Source organism: Mycetomoellerius zeteki, unplaced genomic scaffold (genome assembly GCF_001594055.1).
Source record: "Mycetomoellerius zeteki isolate Tzet28-1 unplaced genomic scaffold, Tzet1.0 scaffold517, whole genome shotgun sequence".
Classification (NCBI taxonomy): Eukaryota; Metazoa; Arthropoda; class Insecta; order Hymenoptera; family Formicidae; genus Mycetomoellerius; species Mycetomoellerius zeteki.
Window position 1 is genome coordinate 180,123 of NW_017257520.1, and position 23,776 is coordinate 203,898.

General features: G+C 36.4%; 3 protein-coding genes across 9 annotated transcripts in view; 1 reads left to right on the forward strand and 2 right to left on the reverse strand.

The window, feature by feature from the left end:
- RpL26 (ribosomal protein L26) overlaps positions 1-1,162 on the reverse strand; it is a 3,107-nt gene extending 1,945 nt beyond the window's left edge. The window contains exons 1-2 of the mRNA XM_018455871.1: positions 1,084-1,162; positions 588-766 (exon numbers count right to left, since the gene is read on the reverse strand). Of these exons, the coding sequence (XP_018311373.1) occupies positions 588-755 (168 nt within the window). The 5' untranslated portion in view covers positions 756-766; positions 1,084-1,162. The remainder of the gene's footprint in view (positions 1-587; positions 767-1,083) is intronic.
- A 3,631-nt stretch (positions 1,163-4,793) lies between these two features.
- Slik (Sterile20-like kinase) lies at positions 4,794-19,832 on the reverse strand. 4 transcript variants are annotated; one of them, XM_018455861.1, is made up of 12 exons: positions 19,414-19,832; positions 15,518-16,142; positions 15,272-15,436; positions 14,752-14,950; positions 14,495-14,625; positions 14,074-14,397; positions 12,332-12,416; positions 12,100-12,263; positions 11,490-12,001; positions 10,833-11,368; positions 7,957-10,196; positions 4,794-5,643 (listed from the first exon to the last, which is right to left on the reverse strand). In XM_018455861.1, exons 2-12 carry the CDS (start codon positions 15,674-15,676, stop codon positions 5,488-5,490), a joined length of 4,671 nt encoding a protein of 1,556 aa, XP_018311363.1. In that variant the 5' UTR covers positions 15,677-16,142; positions 19,414-19,832; the 3' UTR covers positions 4,794-5,487. The 4 variants fall into 4 exon arrangements, with proteins under 4 accessions (XP_018311363.1, XP_018311361.1, XP_018311362.1 ...); XM_018455859.1 differs by lacking the exon at positions 4,794-5,643 and adding an exon at positions 6,854-7,423; XM_018455860.1 differs by lacking the exons at positions 4,794-5,643; positions 19,414-19,832 and adding exons at positions 6,854-7,423; positions 18,533-18,548.
- A 2,524-nt stretch (positions 19,833-22,356) lies between these two features.
- Positions 22,357-23,673, forward strand: LOC108727648 (mimitin, mitochondrial). Of its 4 annotated transcripts, none has more exons than XM_018455829.1 (2): positions 22,357-22,476; positions 23,185-23,673. In XM_018455829.1, exon 2 carries the CDS (start codon positions 23,192-23,194, stop codon positions 23,645-23,647), a length of 456 nt encoding a protein of 151 aa, XP_018311331.1. In that variant the 5' UTR covers positions 22,357-22,476; positions 23,185-23,191; the 3' UTR covers positions 23,648-23,673. The 4 variants fall into 4 exon arrangements, with proteins under 4 accessions (XP_018311331.1, XP_018311330.1, XP_018311333.1 ...); XM_018455828.1 differs by having other exon boundaries at positions 22,358-22,476; positions 23,180-23,673; XM_018455831.1 differs by lacking the exon at positions 22,357-22,476 and adding an exon at positions 22,584-22,607 and having other exon boundaries at positions 23,180-23,673.
- Positions 23,674-23,776: the final 103 nt, after the last annotated feature.

Sequence of the window (23,776 nt, forward strand, 5' to 3'; positions counted from 1 at the left end):
TGACACTGAGTGCAGCCAGTGCACCCCAATCGAAAATGATATTAGTATGATACTATTGCGAGCATAGTAATTATAAATATACAACCACATGAGAGAGACATTAGCTGCATTCAGCAGACTCAACAGTTTTGCAACCGTTTTATGATTGTCTGCTGAGATAGGACCATTCTTCTAAATCTAAAAGTATGATCCAATCAGCGCGAAGGAAACTTCCAACAGTTGCAAAACGAACGTTCTGCTGAACGCAGCCATTGTTTCTATAATGAGTCGGTGAATCTGAAACAAGTCCGAAGGATAGTTGGTGAATCAGAATTGGTCAAAATCAGTGAATCGGTAGAGTTGACTAGCAGCTTCTAAAGCCAGTATTCATAATCGATTTTTATATTTATGACATGACTGTTTTAAGTAGTTTTAAGATGCTATCAATCAATCAGAGAGCTGTATGTGTATTAGCATTAAAACATTACTTGAGACGGTCTTAAAATAAGAACGGACTATGAATACCGTCCTAAGATTACCAACTACCGACTCATTATAGAACCAGGGAGAAGTCCGCAGATTGAATTTTGGAGCAACAATAGACTCACCTGTACTTCGTCATCTTTGCGGATCGGCATCGATCGTACATTGTACTTTTGTCGTAATTCCTTGGATAGTGGCGCGGACATGAGCCGTCGTCTAATGTGAGAAGGCGCTGTGAAGTGCCTCTTTCTGTTCTTCCTGCGCGAGGAAGATACCAGACGATTGTACTTCATCCTCGTAGACTCTGCAACGAAAATTGATCATAAAATACAAAATAGTCATCATAATATCGACTTTAAATTTATTCGCAAAACTAATACGTGCAGTATTGATCTTAATAACGGTTTATATATACACAAGACTCAAACGGAAGTCGCTTTGCAACGTGATGTCAGGTTATATCCGATAATACATGTTAAAGTCGATCGACTTTCCATATGCGTGGAAAATAAGGTCGGGATGCGTAAATAACGACTTGACAGATTTTCATTTACATAAAATATCAATTCGTTTCTTTTCATTTCAGCTAGATTCCGCGCGATTGATATCCGCCAAACTCACCGACAACAGTTCAACGCAGTATCATCAACCGGAAGAATAATATAAGGTGAAACGCAGAGAGATGCGCAACAGCGCAATACGTCGCAAGTAAAGCTGGTTCTATATTAGTTGCATCGCAAGCGTGTCGCAAATGTTGCGATCCAATCAGAGTCGAGCTAACTTGACGGTGATTGGACCGCAATCCTTGCGACGCTGCGATGCGACTAAAGGACGAATATCATTCGTCAATTTTGATCACGTGATTCTTTTTGTCGCTGAAACAGCCAGTTTGAGCAGCTCGTAAAAAAAATATACTTTAATGTAGAACCAGCTTTACGCTATAAATGCTTTGAAGAATTCTTTGATTGGTCAATTCGTAAAATTCTTTCTTCTTATTGGTTAAGAAAAGAGCTTTATTCCGGAAGTGAGCATTGATCAAGTCTTAAATCGGAAACAATGAAAATTACAGACAATAAGAACAGGGAATAACAGATTTCAACCTATCAGAAAGCGTATTCTGGTAAACGCGGTAAATATAGGTTGAGATATAAAAGCGCACACTTTCGAAATTCATGTATTTTCAACAAATACTAACAATTACAAGTAAATTAACATGATGAATAATTTACATTCATATTCATAATATATAAAGGAGCGTCAATGGTTTTTTTAATATAGATAAAATCGTTTAATGATTGAACGGCGATGTAGAAATAATATACGATACAAATATTCTACAAAATTAATTTTGTGATATAAAAGATATGCACGGTAGTTTTATTGGAGGAAAAAACCTGCTTTTCAATGAATCATTGTAACATGATATTTATACTAGATTACAGGTCCTTAATATTTAAACAGTTTATCAGAATTCTATGTACACAAAACTTTTTGAATAATTTTATATTATATATAATATATATATATAATTATTCGAAAATTTTATATATATATATATATGCAGGATGTCTCGTCTTTGCCGCATTTTCCTTCGGCCATGTATCTTCATAGGTAGTTCGTTTTGGTATTTATTGATATAAAAAAAAACTTTGAAACGATCATGCACAAAGAATTTGTTGAGAAACATTCGGTGAATCTAAGACATTCCGCATATATATATTGAAAAACTAATCAACTTCATAGCGAGATTAATTTACAATAAGAGGTGTTTTTTTACAAGTACTCTTTATCTACAGCTTGCATTAGCCACGCATGCTCGTTTTAAGTATGCATTGTATCGCATTGTAAGAGAGATTCTCTAGGACGTCACACATATATCAGGCCGCACAGCCATGCAAACGTACAATGTATATATATTTGGTGTTATCCTTTGATTTTTAGTATAATGTAAAACTAGATTACTTTGTTTCTCATAATATAATCACGTGTAATTATCATATCCTATCCGTAAGTAGCAGCATCGTATTCACTATCAGTGCAAAGTGTCTTTATAAAAGGGGTAGCTTTTTTTTAGCTTTATATAGAAATAAATACAGTTTATCATTTTCGAGAATGTGTTTAAATATGCATTTATCCGTGTGTTTCGAAGAATTGTGGAATTGAAATAGATAATGACATATTGTGCAATCGTTAAATGTGAGAATATAATAATCATTACCGCAATTAGAATAAAGCGGGGTAATTTGGATAAGTTAAAAGAAAGTTTAAAGTTGTATAAAAGATTCAGGTCGTATAATTTATTCAAACATACAAAATAGACACTATTGCGATAGTGCATGTTTTGTGTGTTTGAATACACTAAGCGACCTCAATCTTTTATACAATTTCAAAATTTTCTGTTAACTATTCAAATGATCTTGTTTTATCTTATACGATTTTAAGCTAATGAGTTGTATGAGTTTAACTTGTGATATTAAGCGTATGTATCATATATCGTTTCTGTACTAGAAAAAAAATTGGGAGATCCAAGGAACAAAGTAATCCGAGTTTATCGGGTATTTACTAAAATTTTCGTCTGAAGTAGAATACTCGCGTTGCTGCTATAAACTTCTTTTTGTTATAAATAACGTAACTATAACCGAACATGGTGACTACAGCTTAACATTATTACATGAACTTTTACCATGTACATTCAACGATTCTATGTATACATAATACCTCGAGAAATCGTGATCGTTTAAAATAAATCCGGTGATTTGCATTATCTTGCCGCTACCGCCATCGTATAATTACACGTAACAAACATTACAAAGAGCATTGACCGCGAAAATCGTCCGTTTTTGGTCCCACAATTTTAGAATTAAATTGTGCCAAATGATATCTTATGATGAGACATCAATCATAAAAAAATTTCAAGTTAAGGCTAGAATTGGTTTAAGAGATATGGGGGTCAAAGTTCAATAAAGTGTCAGCCCATACGCTTTAAGGCACGAATTTGTCAGTCAGATTCACACATTTCAGTTTCAAAATCGTAGAACTAAAAACGGGCTGAAAAAACCACTGGTTTGTGGTCACTTTTTTCTATTCAACTCTCCGTTCACTCAATTGTGAATTAAATTGATTGGTATACGATATGATTTTTTAAAATATAGAAAATATACATTCGATCCGTGCCTGTGTAAATTGCGTATAGCCGTAAAATCATTACATACTGTCTATAAACATACATACACAACTATTCTTCCTATTACTAATTGCACCGACGCGCTAACGGAGTTAACATTTATATAATACATTCATACAGCATAGAAGCTTGCAGCAATATTGCTACAACGTTTGCAATGTTATTGCAATATTACTGGAACATTGCAATGCTGCTACGACATTACTGAAAGGATCTATGCTGTATGGGAATATATCGCATTCTCGCAGAGGAAAGTAACAAAAATCGATATTTTTCGAATTTTGTATTATGTGCGGATTGTGTTCTAAATACGTCGGCCTACAATAAAAAAAGATATACAAATTAAACTCAAATATTTTCCAAAGAAAAATAACAATTCAAAAAGAGATAGTTCTTAAAGATAACAATACTGTAACAAGATTCATATTTACATTATTTCTACATTGTTACAATATTTCTATGAAATTTTAAAATATTTCAAATTATAATATTTTGTTAAAGTAATATGTGTTAAAAATGTTTTATGCTTACTTAGAAAAAATATAATTTTTAATGCAGAACGATGAAAGCACGCGACTTAAAAAAAATGGTTTGTCTATTGCTTATGACAAATTGCAATTTTGCATGGAAAGTGAACACTCGTTCAAATCCGTGACGTTTAATTAGAAAGATGATAATTCATATGATTTTCCAAAATAACATACAATTTAATATTAAATGTTACAAAATGAATAAAAAAATGACATTTGTTTTAATATTAAAGAAAAAGCATATATATATATATATATCATTTTAAACATACACATCTCTCTTATCTTTAGGTGAGTCTCTTTCTCAGTTGAATTACTTTTTTTTTCTAATTCTTATCATCTTATATTTAAACATGTATTATTTTAATAAAATACTATCATCTGAAACATTATTTTAAAATTTCATAGAAATATTCTAATGTAGAACTAATGTATGTACTAATTTTGTTATGATGTGATATTTCTAAAAACTATCTCTGTTATAAATTATCATTTTTCTTTGGAACGTATTTGAAGAAAATTTAAAACAAGCAATTTGTGATTAATTCTAAATTTATTTATGTCTAATACTGTAAGAAATAATTAATTGTAAAAAACGCAATTTTTTCTTTCCTCTTTCTTCAACAATTTTGTATATTTTTTTTATTTATGTCACTTTTCTTGCGGGAATGCGATATAATGTACATAATGCGCCCGAAAAGTTCATTACATTTTCACTTTTTATGATCAAAGAAATATCAATGCATGTCTTTCGCATTGCAGTAACATTCCAAGATCAAGCATGGGCGGATTAATTTCAATTTACCAATGAATGTCGTTATCGTAATATATAAATTACATAACAATTTCTGTACAGATATATTTTAGACAATATATTTCTAATCGTGAACTGGTTCCCGCAATAATAAATTCGTGAATGTCCCCTTCTTGAAATTCGGAAGCTCTATATTTCGTCGTCAAAGATCAGCACGTTCTACATTTCGATAATTCTCAATTGAATATTTTATTCAAGACATCGCGACACTGATCCCAACGTTATTCAAGAATTATAAATGCGACATGGAAAAATTTGGAAACACGTTTTATCGCCATTGTTCCCGGTGACTCAATTATTCATACATACAAACAACAGCCGCATCTAGATAAAAATTATTTAATATTCAGTTCCAAAACGAATTATCGCGATATATACAAATACAAATTAGGGTGACGATAGGAAAGATACACTGATCGTCCCATGCATTTCAGTTAAAGACGCTCGGATACGTGATCACGCGGATTATACAAGTTCTTTCGTATCTTCAAACGTCTTCAGCCCTCGCTCACGGAAGACAACGAGCTACGTGTAGACTCAGTCGTGTGGTGTGTTAGATCAGGAAGATCGGCTGGTAAGCACAGTGGTATCGCGCTAGGTCCGTAAATCGCTTCCTGCTCCTCTAATTGTAACGCGAACTGTTCCTCAAGTTTCTGTAATATGAGAAAGAGATATTAAAAAATTCTATTCTTTTTTACAAAACATACAAAATGATTGACAAAATATAGATTAAAAAATCTCGTGATATGTAAAAAAAAATATATAGTAGCGTTTGAAACAAGGGAATGCGTGTATAAGATTTTATATTTACAGAATGTGTATAGACGTCTGAAATCGTGGACCGACGTTATTTTACAACAATATTGTGGACTAACCTTGTGGCTATTTTGTACATGGCTTTGAACTTGTGGAATCTCTTTCTAACTCTATTAGGATCTTTTTATGAGGTTTACATTTAAATAAGGACTGTAATACAAATTGAGTGTCTATGCTGTTGAACGACCATAGTTATGAAACCCTTCAAGGAAACCGTGTTTTATAAGTTATTCTGCTAACTCTAATAGCCCATGATAACCACATTACCCTGTTATTTCCAAATTTAACCGATTAAGCTCTCATAATAAAGCAACATAATTTACGATACAATCACATCAAAATATATGGATGAAACAAATACAGAGATGAAACTCTTTTAAACACACACAATCTTAAGAATACATGTATTATGAGTTATATAATCTTTTTAGCTACGTTATTTAAAAAGATGTTCTCCCTTAATAATTTTAATTGAATTTTGTATATTATAAAATTATAGAACTTTACACATATTAATTAGCAGAGCTTTTCTGCTTCTTCTGTTTATCGATTTTGTTTTTTATCAACTACAAATAAACAGAAAATTATGTAATTAAGTGGAAGTGAGAGTAAACAGGGAACATTAACACACATATATTATGTATATCCTATACAACAGAACTTATTAAATATTACATAGGCCTCGGGAAGCATGTGAAAATCTTATCCGATCCGTGCATACTTTCCTTAGTCTTGGAATTAATTATTCATAAAAAATAAATTAATTCATTGCACCACATGATATGATTTCCACCACACATGTCCCATAAATTTTGTACAAAAATATAGTTTTATATATATAAATATAGTTTATCTCTTTTTCTGAGTTATGTTAGCGATTCCTTGAATAATTGCACAAAAATATACAACACAATCTACATATCTACACAAATACATACATACATATATATATATATGTATGCAATAATCGATATAAATATTAAATTCTAAAGTTATTTCGTTAGCACTAAAGCTCTAGTGAGTAAAGCAGAGAAGATTATTGCGTTATTTATGATCAAGAAGGTGCCATGTAAGCAAGGAAGTCTTACATTCGCAAGAAAATGAAAAATAATGCAAAAGATCGTAATGTATTCTGATACATTTATCAAAATCGTCTACCAAATTTATATATACTGTTTGGAAAATGTTCTTCTGTCATCGCATACGGAGAAAGATTAACGTAGTAGACATACATTACGTACGCGTGTATATGTAAAACTTCCTCAAATTAAATGTGACATGAAACGTTGCAGATAATTTGGACAGACACTATCTACGAGAGAACGGCACTAGGTCTGGCTTGGAGTAACTTCGTGAGAACGTGCCGTTCGACACAAAGGTACCCGAATCCGAACCGCTCATCTTCAGCGACACTCTAGGTATGGTGAAAGACGGGGAAGTGGGAGTGGAATGTGGTAAGCGTGGCAAGCGTGGTGATCTCCTCCAAGTGTCGGAAATCACGGTTTTAGAATAGTCAAAAGGGGAAAAAGAGAGACCACTAAGACCAGAAGAAGGTAAATAGTCTTGGTAGCGTTTTTCCAATGCTTCCATTTCAGCCGCCAGATCAGCTTCTATCTTCTATAACAGGTACATCAAGACTTTATTTCAGATTTGTGTCAAGACTTAGTTTTCAAGTACTTCGCGCGTTTAAGTTACTTTAATTGCGAATTCGCGTCGTATTTCCTTCCCGCTGCGTTCTTGTTAATTTTTGTAACTTTTCATCTTGACTTACAGCGACTTCGTTTCATTAATGATTAGTCATGCAAATTAAGCTCAGCGCAAAGCGACGCAAGCTGAATGCAAAAGCGGACGTCTCTGTTACAAAAAATGATCGAGTTTACATATTCCAGCCCCGCGTTATGCTTTCCGCTCACAAATTTCTCTGCGTCAGTTTGCGCCGACTTTTTGAATCGATCTAAATTCTCACACTGTTACAGAATGCGCAAAAGTACAAACGTAATTTTGAAAGTGAAGCACATTGCTAAACCAATAAAGAATTAAAAGGCATTATACTATTAGGCCGCAAAGATCAAAGATTTTTGCATCCAAGAAATACATCGATAAGACGAAGATAACTTTAAGATGACATTATTCAAGATTAACATAATTACCTGCTTTCGAGGCTTAAGTAGTGCCTTCCACTCACGAATTTCTCTTCCGTAGGCCTCTTCTTGTTCCTTCAACTTCAGCGTCTCATGCTCCATCAACATCTTTCGCTTCTCGTTCTGTAACTGTTCCAATTCCTTGATCGTGGCATCGCTCTGGGCCCTCACTTCTTCGAGTTGTCTGGAATGCTTTAATTCGAATCTTTGCTGTTCCGCTCTGTACCTCTTCTTTTCGTTCTCCTGAAACTTTTTCAGCTTCTCGCGCTCGGCATCGGGATCTGGCGCGAGCACGGACGACATCGAGATTCTCATAGATTCTCGGAACATCATTTCGCGCGCCTTCATCTCGTTGCGAATTCTTTTCGGCAAGTTTCTACGTTCCACTGTTTGTCGCTTGATCAACTCTTCCTCCTTCCTCTGATTCATCCTCTTCATCTGCTCCAGCTCCTTTTCGTGCCGTATGAGCATCTGATGTCTTTGCAGGAAGAAGATGTCCTTGAGCTGTTTCTTGAGTAGCTGCTGCCGCTCATGTATCTGCCGTTCCTCCTGCTCCCAGATCGCCGCCTCTCTACCGCGCATCAGTTGCTGCTTCTGCTGCAAGAACTGTCGCTCCATTAACGCGATCTTCTCACGATGGCTATCGGACAATCTTCTTAGCGACATTTCGTGACTCTCGTTGAGCTTCTCCAAGAAAAGTTTTTCCCGTTCCTCGTGTTCTGCTTCAAGCTTCTCCTTCCGTATTTTAAACGTGCTCTTCCGCTTGTCCTTTGGCATCAAGTCTATTTCTTGCTTGAGCAATCTTAATTCTTGTTTCAAGTTCTCTCGGAATTGTTTGAGTTCTCTCTCCTGTTCGCTTCGAATCTTCTTGGACGACAATCGCAAATCGACCTCTTGCTGTGCTTCGGCGCGTTCGATTTGCTGTCTCTGTTGTCGGGCGAGCGCCTCTAAATCCGCTTCGGCATTCCGTTCTAAAATTTGTCGTTCTTGCTCGAATCGTTTCTCCTGTTGGTCCTTATTGAATTGAGCTTTTTGAGACAGATCTTGATATTGTTTCTGCTCCATCTTCTGCAGCATCTTCAATTCCCGCAGTTCCTGCTTCCTGAATATCTGATCGTCATACACCTTGCCATTCTCGTCATCGCCGTATATCACCCTTGAGGTCGTCGTCGTCATCATGACGCCGTCAATTTCGAACTTCCTTGTGCGCTTTCTCGTCTTTTTCTTCAGGTTCATCATTTGTATGTCTTCCTTCGTTCTAGTTGGCCGGGATATCTCACGATTGTAATCAGGTTTTCGACGTAGGATGACCTCCTCGTCCACCTCCGTATGTTGAGGTTGATTCAAACGGTTTTCCTTATTCGATTCCCTACTATCCTGACTGATTGTCGTCGAAATAGACTCGGCATCAGAACGATCGATGCTCTTACTCGGCGTGTGCGATCTTATGGAACTAGAATCGCTCTGGGAACGAGAACCCTCGAAACTGTCCGGAGAAATTCGTTTCTCCTTATTGAAACTTTTAACATTGATCTCTTTCGGTCTGACCGTCTTCACGATTCTATCATCGGCGTGATGTGGCATTTCGTTCTTGATTAATCCGTTTAGTTTCTTCACGTTTCTTTCGTAATCGTCTATATCCGGAGACTCGATGGTCGTACTAGCAATTATCACCTTGCCGCTCTCATCCCCGCTGTCGCTTCTTAAGCTCAATCTTTCATTCGAACTCAAATCGCTATGAGACGAGCCGGTACGAATGACGTTGTGCTTTTTGGATATCGACGAGTCTTTCACTTGTTCCTTATCCTCGCCGACGGTGACCACCGAGACATGACTGGTATCCTGCAATTCGTCCACGATGGGGCTCACTATAACTACTTCTGACTCATCTAATTTCTTGCCGATTCTCTTAGATACGTCAGTAAGTACGATAGGCTGTTCCTGCGGCGTGTATTCCAGACTATCCAAACTAGGAAACGCGTCGTCGTCGACAGAATTATCGTTCACTTGAGTCTTGTTCATCTCGTTGGCAACGATAACGACTTCCGATGTCGGCGAGGTGCGACGCGGAAGAGGCGTCGTTGTCGTGGCTGCCGTCGAGGGCGCGTCCACCAATACTGGCGGATGCGTTGTTACAACAGTTACTTGGCTTATGTTACTTGCTAGACTGTTTGACATATCCGGCGAGTCAGTAGTAATATGGACGGTCGATGTATTTAAGCGTACTTCTTGCTCAGGTTGAGCTTTTCCTGCAATGTGTACAGTATTTACTGAAATTTTGTAAAAAAATATCCTGAGAATTCACGAACTTTCTAAGTATTTTTATTAAAAATTTCAGATAAGAATAGAGAATTTTTAGTGCAACTTTCAAATAAATTAGAGCGCAATTAGCGCAAACAAATTATATACTGAAAATTAAGAGAAGATAAGGATTCCACGAGACTATAATTTTCTACAATTGGATCCGCAAAACCTATAAAATAGTATAGGAAAGATTCACTAAAATATAGTATCAGTGAACTACTCTTTTCTGTGTTGAATATTGTCTTTTTTACCGTTATTTGAATATTTTTATGAAAACGTACGTAATACATAAAAATATACATGGATGCCATAATTATTAACTAACCGTTTGTCGATATTTTGCATTAACAAGAAAAAATAATCAAAGAAATAATACGCTTTCAGAAAGAGATAGAAATTTAAATTTAAAAGAAAACTTCCAAAAAATTTTCTTAAGTATCGACAAATTCCATGAAAGCCCTGATTTTCAAGGATAAAAAAAATTATTTGAAAATTTTAGATTTTTCTAGGTAAATATCCTGATGTAATATAAGCAAAGAATAAGTAAAGATTAGTCTAAGATAATACTATCTAAATTTTACCAGTAATAACGACTATATTGTCTCCACTGCTTCTCCTCGAACCACTTCTGCTTCTGAGCGGTGTCGACGTAATCACCGAAACGTTAATTCCTGAATCCTGTTTCTCTAAGCCCTTATCATCACTCGCTACGTCCTCCTGATTGTAATCTGTCTTACTACTATCTGTCTTTGCGTGTCTTAACTCGTCTGAAAAGCTTTCCAGAGAATCATTTCTGGACGATCCTGCGCTGCGACTTTTCACGGAACTCTCAGTCTTCGTTACGCCAAACTGCGTCTTGATATCTTCCGTAGAATTAGCTTTAACGTTATTCTTTTCCGATAGGCGCGTCGACGCGACGGATATGTGCTTCAATGTTTCCATAGAACCGTCGCTTATTCTTTTCTTAGAGTCCATGGATAATTGCTTCTCTAATACAGCGTTCAATTTCTCCCCAACAGACTTCCGCTTCTCTTCCAAACTCTTGTAAACCTCCTTTTCTCGAGATTGTAATTCATAGTTCATTACGTCATCAACGGACGACAGCTTATTTTTCATTCTATAAAAATAAAAATATTGTTTTACAATAAAGAATTTTTTTTTAAATCAGTGTTCTAAGTTAAATTTATTTAATTTATAACTAAACTCTAACCATTAAAAAGTAAATGAAAAATGCTTACCTGCTTTTATCTTCAAATGATGATTGTTTATATATTATCTTTGATAAATCTTCGATCATCTCTGGCTTCACGGGTGCTGACTTGCGTTTCTCATTTACGCCCAGTTTCTTCGAGACGGAACTCGATTTATTGTTTATTAACTTCTGCTGATTTTCGAATTTTTTTATATTATCGAATAATTTACCCTCACTTTCTACTTTCTTTGTCTTCTCGGAACTATCGAATTCATTTTGCGTCTGATCTTCTAAATTCTTTTGCTCTTTAACATTTGTCATCCGTTGATCCGCTGTCTTTTCATTTTGCGACAATTTATTAATATGCGGTTTGTCTTCCGTAAGTTTCTGTTTATCTGGCAGGTTTGCGACTTTCTCGACGGCTTTCGGAATGTTCTCTCTCTCCTCGTCTTTCTTCTTTTTCTCTTCACTATCTTGACGCATGGGTGGTGGCGGAGGCGCTGGACCTTTATCTCGAGATAATCTGCGCTCATTTGTTTCACTTGGTGGCTTAGGTGCCTGCGTAAATAATTATACATACATGCTATTAACAAACATTCATCCGTTACGCAATCGATGATCTATTAATTAATGTGCTAATTAATTATATCAAGTACCTGCTTCTTCTCGACAGGAGGCGGCTGTATATTCTCTTTAGACTCAGCCTTACGCAATCTCTTATTTTTGTCCTCTTTCTCACCATCCCGATTGATTTCTCGTTTGTGGCTCTCCTCTTTCTTCACTGGTGCAGGCAATGCCACGAGGTTTTCTTTTTCGGGGACTGGAAAACAGAGACAAGTATTATTACATTTTAGAACGTTATATACATATTAATTTTGTAATACTCACTCTTAACATCAGCATCAAGGCGCGTAGATGCGGAGTCATCTGTGATTTGATCCAGTTCCAGAGGAAGCTGAGATGTGCGCTGCTCCTGAAATATTAACATATATGTACATTAAATGCGAATATAAAGAAGTAAAAAAATATAGATAAAAATCTCTTTCGATTGAGAATCATCCGATTTCCATTACAAATGCCATGATATTAAGTAACCAGATACATAGATAGAAATATTAATGGCAAAGTTTGCAGATTACAATCGTAAATTTGCAGTTTACTGTTTCAATAGAAAGAATATGAAATTATGAAAAAAAAAAAAATGTTATCTCATGCATATAATTATGTGGTGATCCATGTAAATTTTATAAATTATTTTTTCGGAAAATTATTAGGGATAAGTAATAAAATTTCTTTTTTGAGATTTTACAGTTTTTTGTAGAAGAAAGAAAGAAGAATAAGACATTTAAACTCTGAAAGAGATAATTTTGCATACTTTTTTTTCTCACAAATCGACTCTTGTTATTATATAAGTCTGTAGATCTTCGACAACAGCATTCCATTCATCCTATAAAAACCTCCAGCACACTTTCAAAATATCAAAGGAGAATTTAATTTCCGAAAAAACAGCTGATATTATATTATATGGATCACTTTATAACATTTTTCTTAGTACAGTAGCGTATGTAGCTTTTTTAAGTTCATATATTATATAACTCAGGATTAAATGATTCTGTTAGCGCACGGAATGCAGTGGCGCAAACTACTAACCTGACGCGCATTGGGATAATGAGGCTGGCGAGGGCCAGGAGAACCGCATGCACAGCCAAAGTAACAAAATTATCACAACACATTTATCTCATGACCACAACATATTTTATAAATAGAATATTCTACTATTGATACCATTCTACATGTTTAATAATTCATTCTTTACAATTAAAAAGAAAAGCGAAATTGGCAACAGATATAATTTTAAATGCATGCACTATTGTAATATTTAAGTGAAATAATCACGCATCATACGTAATCTTATATAAATGCGAACAGTCACATCTTATTTAAGAATTGACAACTTGAAATAAACTAATGTTTTAATGCATTTGTAATTTTTCAGGGACATTTGTCAGGACCAATGGTCAGGTTCTAACTGATACAACATCTGAACAACATTTTTCTAATAATTTACATTCCTTCATTTTACATAGACAAGGGTAAGACATGTATGCTTCACATAGAAGCAGCTTACCAATTCGCTGATATTGTTCTCTGTGTTTTTTCGTTTTTTTGGCCTTCTATAATAACGGAAGCATGTAACAATGTGTAATACATGTTAATTCTGCATTATCAAAAGCTCTGTGCATAACTATCTGAATTATAAAATAAGTACTTATCACGTGTTATTATATTAAAATATAATTTCTCTTGTGTGCACTAGAGTAAATTTATTTAAATAAGATAAGATTGAAAGTGTTTCACATTATTAACTACACTATAAATGTGACTACAGTATAAATTAATGTAATAAAAACGCTATGTTAAAAAATATTTATTCTTTATAAAAGCATGTATTAAATTTGTAAATCTCATGCAAAGAATATGTATATTGCATGTTTTTTTAATAGAAGGATTCATATATCTGTTAGTTACAGTTTTATAAATTTTATTTTTTCTTTATTCCGTATGATTTGCATAATTAACATGTACATAAAGAATGTAAGATGGAATACAAGGTAGAAAATAAAACCTACCTCCGCTTCCTCATCTACCAGCTCTTCTTCAACAACATCCGCCTTATATTCAAGTAACAAGTCCCTGATAGGCTTTGGATCTAAATTTCGGCTTATAAACGGATGCTTTAACAAATCGTCAGCTGTGGGTCGTGAGGTTGGGTCCTTTATAAGTGCTTTAGCAATAAAATCATTAAATTCCTTACTCCATTTCCCGGGCTGATCCAGTTTCGGCGGATCACCTTTCTGTATTTTAAGTAGCACTCGCATCGGTGACATTTCGTGATTCGGTGGTTCCATTTGTGCAAACTCTATAAGAGTTATACCAAGAGACCAAATGTCCACCTAAACAGTCGAGTTCACATATAACCTTCATATGTTACATCATATATCATCAAGTCAAAGCAATTAAATATAGATTTTTATATTTACGAACACCTACTTTAAAATCATAAGGATTGTCCCTAAACGTTTCGCATAAGACAACCTCGGGTGCCATCCAGTAAGGAGTTCCAATAAATGTATCATGTTTCTGCAGAGTATGCTTGTTCTTTGCAGATACGCCAAAATCAGCTATAATTAAAGATAGAATCCTTTGTCATATGTATTTAAATAACAGCAAAGATATTACTAAAGCATATTTTTAAATAAACAGTTTAATTTAATTTTAGAAATAATTGCAATTAAATAGATAATTACCTATTTTAACACCTCCTGCCATAGTCAGTAAGACATTTCCCGCCTTTAAATCCCTGTGAACGACTTTGGATTTGTGAAGGAAGGCAAGACCTTTAGTCATGTGTTGGCAGATGTATGCTATTTGCAATTCTGTTAGTGCCTTTTCCAACTCGACCATTATGGAATCCACAGCACCGCCGTCACAATATTCAATTAACATCTACAAAAAAATTTTTTCTTTTCTTTGCTCTTTTTACAAAATAATCATTTAATTGCGTCACAAAAGTAATTTTTATTTATAAAAAAGCTCTTGCTACAAATAATTACAGTATTAATCATAAATATAAAGCATCCTTAATTTATTGCATTTTCTTGGGAAAGGCTAATAGAAGCCAACGAAAAAACTAATAAAATATTAATTTTTTTAAATTTATATTTTTCGTAGATATAAAACATTTACGGCACTTTGTGATGTGTGCTTTATACTTATGGTCAAGGCCGCATAATAGAAGCATATAGTATAGAAGTATAAAAAATATACCCATAATTTTCCCTCAATAAAATAAGCCTCGTGTAATTCAACGATATTCGGATGCTTGCATTCTGACAAAATGTCTATCTCGATCATAAAATCACTAAGATCATCCTCTCCCTCCAATGCACACATTTTTGCAGCGGCAAGATGGTTGGACTGCTTGTGTTGTGCCTGGAGTAACAATTGTTTAAAGAGAACGTTAATAGAACAAGTAGACTTGATATCCTGGAATTCCTTAAAATGCTACATTACCTTATAAACTTTACCAAACGCACCATCTCCCAGTTCACCCACCATTTCCCAAAACTCTTCCGGATTGCAGTCCATCTTGATGTTATTATACAACTTCTTCTTTTTCGCATCATTGCCACCAAAGTGGAAGGCTTTCTTTAGATTCGACAAGAACGACATTTTGATAGATCTCGATATATTCACACGTGTACTCGGACTACTATTGCAATTTGAACACACTGAAAACCCTTAACAATACTCTCCGCTGTACAAAGTGTAATCATTAACAACTGTGTATTAAATTTGTAAAATATAATTCTAGTTGGTGCTCAAAAGAGCTCAGTAACCATTTCGTAGCACTGCAATGTGTGGTAAAACAATGTCACTTTACGTAGTCTCCGCATTATTATAATATCTATTGAATTATATAAGATAAGTTCTTCAAGCGCAGGTGTTACTTTCTTTAGATCCCTGCTGGATACCAGGGGACCGTGCCACACCACTCCCGCATCTTTGTAAAATCTAAGCCGCACTTCCTAATCGATTATCGTTGTGCTCAAATTACTGTGGGCACAGAGAAAAACAATGCGACCCATTGCTGATAATCTCCAATAATTAAGACACGCAGGAAATGTCGAATCAAGCTCTGAAACAAAAGAATAATTTATTATTTATTATCAATTATTATACTAGCAATTCTATCAATTCGTTTTGTTAACGCTCGGTTTGTTAAAAACCGAAGTCGAAGAGAAAACATCTTTTTTTTTTTGGCTTTGCTGTGATGTACATAAATAATACTAATATATACTTCTTCCTAATATATTTCAATGGTAGCGAATAACACAGAAATTCATTACACAGAGAAAACTAAGGCGAAGTCAGCAGAATATCTCATTATACAAGATGTTCATCTTAAAGTTGGCTTGAAACCAGAAATTATGTATCGCGTGTATAAAATCTTAATGCGTGCCGTGTGTTAGGTGCTCTTTAAAAAGAATCAAGCATGAAACGTATTACGTGGATGTACAAAGAAATTACAGAGGCAAAAGATAAGAGACGTTAGAGAACACAGATATCGTTGATAAGCTCAAAAAAGAAAAAAACTGCTATCTGCAGTCAGTATTATCAAGGAATTCGTAGTTAACGCTCCCAAACAATTAACAATGAGACGTCCGTTGAACATTCGAATTCCCGGCGAATGCCCTTCTCTGCGATTTTTGCAATTACATTCTGTAACTTAAAAACGATAGTGCTCTTAACGTTATTGTTTTATAAATAAAATGTATGATAAAAAAATCTGCGCAACGATAATATAACGATAACGACACTGTCATTAAGAATTAAGCCTAAGACGCAATTGAAAAGGCAACAGGGGATAATAGATTTGAATCTATAGCCTAAGATATGATTAAAAAACACAGGTAATAGAAACTGAGAATAAAAAATTTCAACTTATCAGAAACCATGGTATTTTGGTATATCCGGTTTCAAGTTGAAACCATATTCATTGTTCTCCTATCACTTGTGTTTTTCAATTGTGCATTAGGCTTATCAGAAGCCGTGAATTCTGATAAACACAGTCCCTGTTGCCTGTGTTTTTCAATTGTGTCTCAGGCTTTATAGAATTTAGTTCGTGGCCCTTTAATTTTCAGATAGAAGACATTTTTGAAGGCTGGATTTTCGCAACAAACGGAACGCCAACACACACGCTTCTACGGAGTTTTCTTTCAAAGGGAAGGAAGAAAGAAGCCAACGGGAGAGCCAAAGGCGAACGCAAACGGCGATTGCAAAGTGATGCCCTACTCGCGGAAGCATCCTGCGTGTGGGCAGCGGGACTTGCAAAACGTCCGGTGGGCTCGCGGGCGCGACGGCAAATTCGATTAGGCGTTAATCGGAATTACCGTTGCGTATCGCGGCGAGTCCCCGCCTCGCGATATAATCCTTTTTAGCATGGCACGCGAAACGATCGTCTCCCCCCTCCCTAATAGAAATTTCACGCTGGAAAGTAGTGATTATTTGTTTTTACTACGTTTCAGTATTAATACAATAAAATAATGCGGATTAGAGCCAACACAGGATGTCAATGTGAAATTTAACTTATTTAGAATAATTTCAATCACAATCGTAAACGTTTCGATCCAATTTCGGATTCTTATCATTGCTCTTACTTAAATTATAATTAGTCAGCTAGGCGTAGTGATGTGACAACGATGTCATTGCACTTCCTGGTAACAGGTTGTACTTCCTACACTGTACAGCAATTTATCGAATCGTTATATAATTATAATAGAATAACAATCGAACTTTTTTTCATAACTTACTATGATCGTCGAAATGTTTTTAAGTTGTTGATATATCGAGCGTTGATTCTCATCTGACGAGACAAACAATAAAAGACACTCGGTATAAAAATATAAATTATAGAAAAGTATTACATTGTTTCAGTGTTAAATTGTTGCTTAAAGAAGCTACGCGGTTTGCGGCTTATTCCCGTGTATACATCGTTAATTGTCAACGTTTCAAGCAATGCAATTCACTCTTAAGACATTCTGAAATTTAAAAAGTTAAATAAAAAGAGTATGCCAGGCAAACGAGAGTCAGGCGCAGTTAGTGGGACGCAATTAAAATCTATAATTATCAATTGTACTCAATTATAAACATTTCGGCTCACTTTTGATCAACATTAATGCCCGTTTCTACCAATGTAGTTTAATTTTAATCTTGGTTCAATAAACTCTTCGTCTTTATCTAGTTCTAAGAATTAGAAAAAGATGAATAGTTAAAAGTTGAAGATTAAAGTTAATCTACATTGGGGTAGAAACGGGCATAAATTGGATCTTTGTAGAGGCCTTAATCGATAGCCGCCCTCGACCGTGTATATCTCGCGGAAACGTGAGGGATAATAAGAAATCGTGAAAAAATGATGGAAAAATGAGAGAGAGAGAGAGAGAGAGAGAATGAGTGGTCGACAGGTGTTGACGCTCGGTCACGCGGATTGACACAATTTTGACAAGCGACCTTAGGTCACGTCCGTACCGTTGCCGATGTGGCCGACGTGACAGGAGTACAGTCGTACGGAAATCTGATTTTTCGGAAATCCTGGCTGGCAGAGATCCGTCTCTTCCCCGTGTCCACGCGTCGTCCGTCTCGGAAAAGTGGTTAGAGCTCCTCTCGCACGAACACGCCCCGACACACCGCGCATGGAAAATCGAGCTCAATCGGGCGACGCACGGCCGTTCACGCGTGAGCGACCGAGAGATAGTCGTCGTCGTCGGCGACGACGACGATATTCGGGATCGCGTAGGACAACGTCGCGTTTCACGCTTGTGTCCGTTTCGTGGAGGCTAAACTGTTTCGCGGGTGCGCCTTCTCTCTCTCTCTCTCTCTCTCTCTCTTTTTCCGCATTGCCTACCTGCGATACTCTCCCTCTCCCCCTGCTGCTGATCATGATATGCGCGGATGACTTCATTCCACGCGTATAGAAAGTGCAGGAAGGTGCATTTAGAACAGTGCTGTCCAAAATATGTAATTCCACTGGCATTGACTTGACGTGTCGACGTTCACGCCTATTGCTTTCCTTTCTTTCTTTCTATTTCTATTTGTTTTCATTATGGAGAAAGGTAATAGACACGGACATCTATATGTGTCAAGCTATCGGTCAAGCCAATGTCCACGATTACAAATCTTGAGACAGCTATTCCACGTGAACGGGGAGAGGAGAAAAGCGCCGTGTCGCGCTTACTTCAGGCGAGACGGCGACGACGGTCAGATGGTACAGTGAACATGGTAGTGAATACGTGTGACCCGCGTGCAACTTCAGGACGGATAAGCGGTCGTCCGTCATTTACGAGAAACTTTTGAGGACGTTTCTCTTGGGCGAGCGCTCGCCCAAGCGATCATGCCACTCTGTCGCTTACCTGCGATCGGTGACAGGATGGTCTAGTATTGAAATCTTGGACACGACGATCGCCTTCTTCTCCTCCTCCTCTTCCCCGCGTTCTGCCACTGCGAAATCCACCGGAATGTAGCCGCTAGTTGATCGACTGCGCGTCTTGTTTCACGAAATCTGTTCATGGGAGAGAAACAGAAGGCTGGAGCGATGACACTGAATAGCAAATACACACGCGAGTGCAGATTGCGTTCCGTCGCGATCCATATAGGAGTCTATTTTTCGCGGAGATCGGTAATCTCGACGGCGAAGCTGTCCGCATACACGGCCATTTTCAACCTACTGCTCACCAATCACCATTACGTTTGCAGGACCGCACTCACGCATGCACGCACGCACGTAATACACGCAACCACGAGAGAGCGAGTGCAAATCTCTCATGCGTACACGAGATCCGCTCCACCGCGTCTGGTCTACGTTCAGAAACTTTAGTAGATGCATCCATGAAATTATATATTCCAAATAGCGCTGATTGGTTGCTTCAATGAGGCTATTCCGCAGTCCTTTTTCGCACCGTGTGATTTCATCCTAAAGGCCTGCGCATAATAGAACAAATATTAGGAACAGGGAGCTTATTATGCGGGATCTACAATAGAAGTTGTAGCGGTCGTAGAGTCTTAAGTCGTAGAAAATTGACCAATCACAGTCGAATATGAGAAGAATAATCAACTGTGATTGATCAATTTTCTACGACTTAATGCGGGGTCTACAATAAAAGTCGTAGCAGTCGTAGGGTCTTAAGTCGTAGAAAATTGACCAATCACAGTCGAATATGAAAAGAATAATCAACTGTGATTGGTCAATTTTCTACGACTTAAGACCCTACGACTGCTATGACTTCTATTGTAGACCCCGCATTAAGTCGTAGAAAATTGACCAATCACAGTTGATTATTCTTCTCATATTCGACTGTGATTGGTCAATTTTCTACGACTTAAGACCTACGACTGCTATGACTTCTATTGTAGACCCCGCATTACGGTTTTTGTGACGAAGTGAAAATTACAAAAATGATCAAATTCACTAGAAGTTAACCAATGAAGTTATAAATATACTAGTAAATTCAATCACTTTTGTAATTTTCACTTCGTCACAAGGAAACATAATAAGCCCCCTGGGGTTACGGTTCACTTGATGCTACAAATGCTTCGAAGCATTTTTTGATTGGTCAATTAGTAAAATTCTTTCTTCCGATTGGTCAATCAAACGCTTCGAAGCACCAAGTGGATCGCACCCAGGAATAAATATTAAGATTTCAACCTATTAGAAACCGTTTATTCTGGTGTAACTAGTATCTGGTAGGTTGAAATCTTAATATTTATTCCTGTTTCTAATATTTGTTCTATTATGCGCAAGCCCCAAAAGATTTCAACCTATCAAAAAACGTTATTCTATTACACATGGTTTCTGATAGGCTGAATTTGTTATTTCCTATTTCTATTGCCTGAGCTTTTCAATTGGTGCATTCAGTACTATGGCCGGTATTCATAGTCAGTTCTTATATTCAAGATCGTCTTAAGTTCAGCCTTGAGTGGTCATAGGCCGGTATTCATAGTCGGTTCTTATTTCAAAACCATTTTAAGTAATGTCTTAAGATGCTAATACAGCCCTCTGGCCGGTATTCATAGTAAGTATTCGTCTTAAGTTCAGCCTTGAGGTGTCATGAACCAATCAGAAAGCCGCGTTAGCGTATTAAGATATTACTTAAGATGGTTTTGAAATAAGAACCGACTATGAATACCGGCCTCTGATTGGTTCGTGACATCTTAAGACTGAACTTAAGACGGTCTTGAATATAAGAACTGACTATGAATACCAGCCAGTGAGCGGTCATAGTATCGAATGCACTCAATGGCTGCGTTCAGCAGAACGTTTATTTTGCAACTGTTGGAAGTTTCCTTCGCGCTAATTGGATGATACTTTTAGATCTAGAAGAATAGTCCTATCTCAGCAGACAATGGCTGCGTTCAGCAGAACGGTTGTTTTGCAACTGTTGGAAGTTTCCTTCGCGCTAATTGGATGATACTTTTAGATCTAGAAGAATAGTCCTATCTCAGCAGACAATGGGCGCATTCAGCAGACTCAACAGTTGAGTGAGCGCTCGCTACTATTGGTGTATTCTTCTAGATCTAAAATTCTGATTGGATGAGTTAAAAGAATACACCAATAACATCGAGCGCTCACTCAATTGTTGTGTCCGCTGAATGCGCCCAATGGCTGCGTTCAGCAGAACGGTTGTTTTGCAACTGTTGGAAGTTTCCTTCGCGCTAATTGGATCATACTTTTAGATCTAGAAGAATGGTCCTATCTCAGCAGACAATCATAAAACGGTTGCAAAACTGTTGAGTCTGCTGAACGCAGCCAGTCATAAAACGGTTGCAAAACTGTTGAGTCTGCTGAACGCAGCCAATGGTTGCGTTCAGCAGAAAAAGCAGTTTTGCAACTGTTGTAAAATTCTTTAATATGATTGGTCTTGCCCTTAGTTCCTCATTGGATCTAAAAGTATAAACCAATCATATTCAAGAATTTTACAACAGTTGCAAAGCTGTTTTTTTCTACTGAACGCAGCCATTGGGTGCATCTAGAAGCTCAGAGCGCTCAGTGAGCTCTTGCATCTGATTGGCGTATTCCATTAGAGCTAAAAATATAGATCAAACAAATACTGAACGCTCATTGTTGAGTCCGCTGAATGCGCCCAATCCCACCCAAGTGCCACTCAGGTATCACTCCATCCTTGTTACTTACCGAACGTTAAACAAGGATGACATGACACCCGAGAAAACATTCGAGATTTGTCGCGTCGCATGCTCCAACATGTTCCAATATGCTCCTATCATAGTTCTTACTCACTCCAACGCGCTTGATAGAGTGAGTAGGAGCTATGATGGAGCATGTTGGAGCTTGCGACGCGAACAAACCTCAACAAACCTTCGGTAACCCAAGGGGAATCCGAACACGCCTTTAAAAAAAGACAGTACTAATTCTAACCCTAAAAAAGAAAAAGCATAATCAGTTTTACATACATCGAACGGTACGTGACATGACAATTGATTTATATCGATTAGAAGTTACGTAAAATTTTTTCGAATAAACTAACGTAACTACTTGTTCTACTATGGTTCTATCCCGAGATCATCCCCGTTTAAAAGGAGGTGTTTTTAGGTTATCTGTTAATTGTCAAATTACAGTCAGTTATAAGATCTTAAAAAATTCTATTATAATAATCATGAGCTACGAGCCAATATGATATATTTGTTACAAAGTTTAAAATAATATATTATAACGCATGTTTATGTTTGCGCTTGATGAAGTAGTTATAATGATAAAACGAATCAAACGATAAAAATTCACATCATAACATAATACAAAAATTCAAAACAAAAATTAAACGTCGAAAATTCAGTTAGTAACAATGTTCATAATTATACACAAAACGTTTCAACCTATCATGAGGTCATCTTCAAGTTGTTAAAATAATATCCGGGATATAATATCTTTAATATATAAAAGAATAAAAATTATTATACGTGTATGTAACCTTGGCAGACAACATAACCACAGTAATATTGAGCGAACTTTTCCAAATCATGATTAGTACTAAGTGCAATCAAATTCAAGGAAATACATCAAATTACGATCTTAATATTTTCTCGGCATTTCATTATGTAATATTAAATGTGTCTTACAAGATATAATGTGTGCACAAGATATAATCATTTATTTTTTATTTACAGCATAGCGATAACATGGCCAAAGAGCGTGGCGTCTTGAAAATGATTTGGAACGGTTTTATATCCTCGCTGAAACCTCGCTTCGCCAGCCGCAAATTGATTGGCGAGGATTATTATGGCACAAAGTATTACGAGGAAGATATTCGTAATTCTGCCCGGAAAAGGCCGCCGCGATATTTTGTTCCAGTAAACAAAGAAGACTTCCAGCAAGAATTACCCGCGGAATGGGAGGCCTGGTTGCGATACCGCAGAAAAGAGCCACCCACGCGAGAGGAAATAGAAGCTAATTACCAATTGGCAATAACCAAGAAGGAAAATGCAGCAAAACTTTTAGAGAATCGTTCAAAAAATGACAATACTACTAATCTTCCCGCATCATCCACTCAGGCAGCTACTCCAGGAAATTTTCCGGTTTATGAAGATATGAAAGGTTTTGGTAGTGATTATAAACCAAAAGACTCATACAAATAGATAAAAGAAACTATATAACATCTATATAAACGAAATATATAATATTTTTAGTGCAAAGTAACAATTACCTTCTGTTTGCAATAAAGAATTTGATGAAATTTCTAAATAGTTGTAAAGAAAATGTTCAGC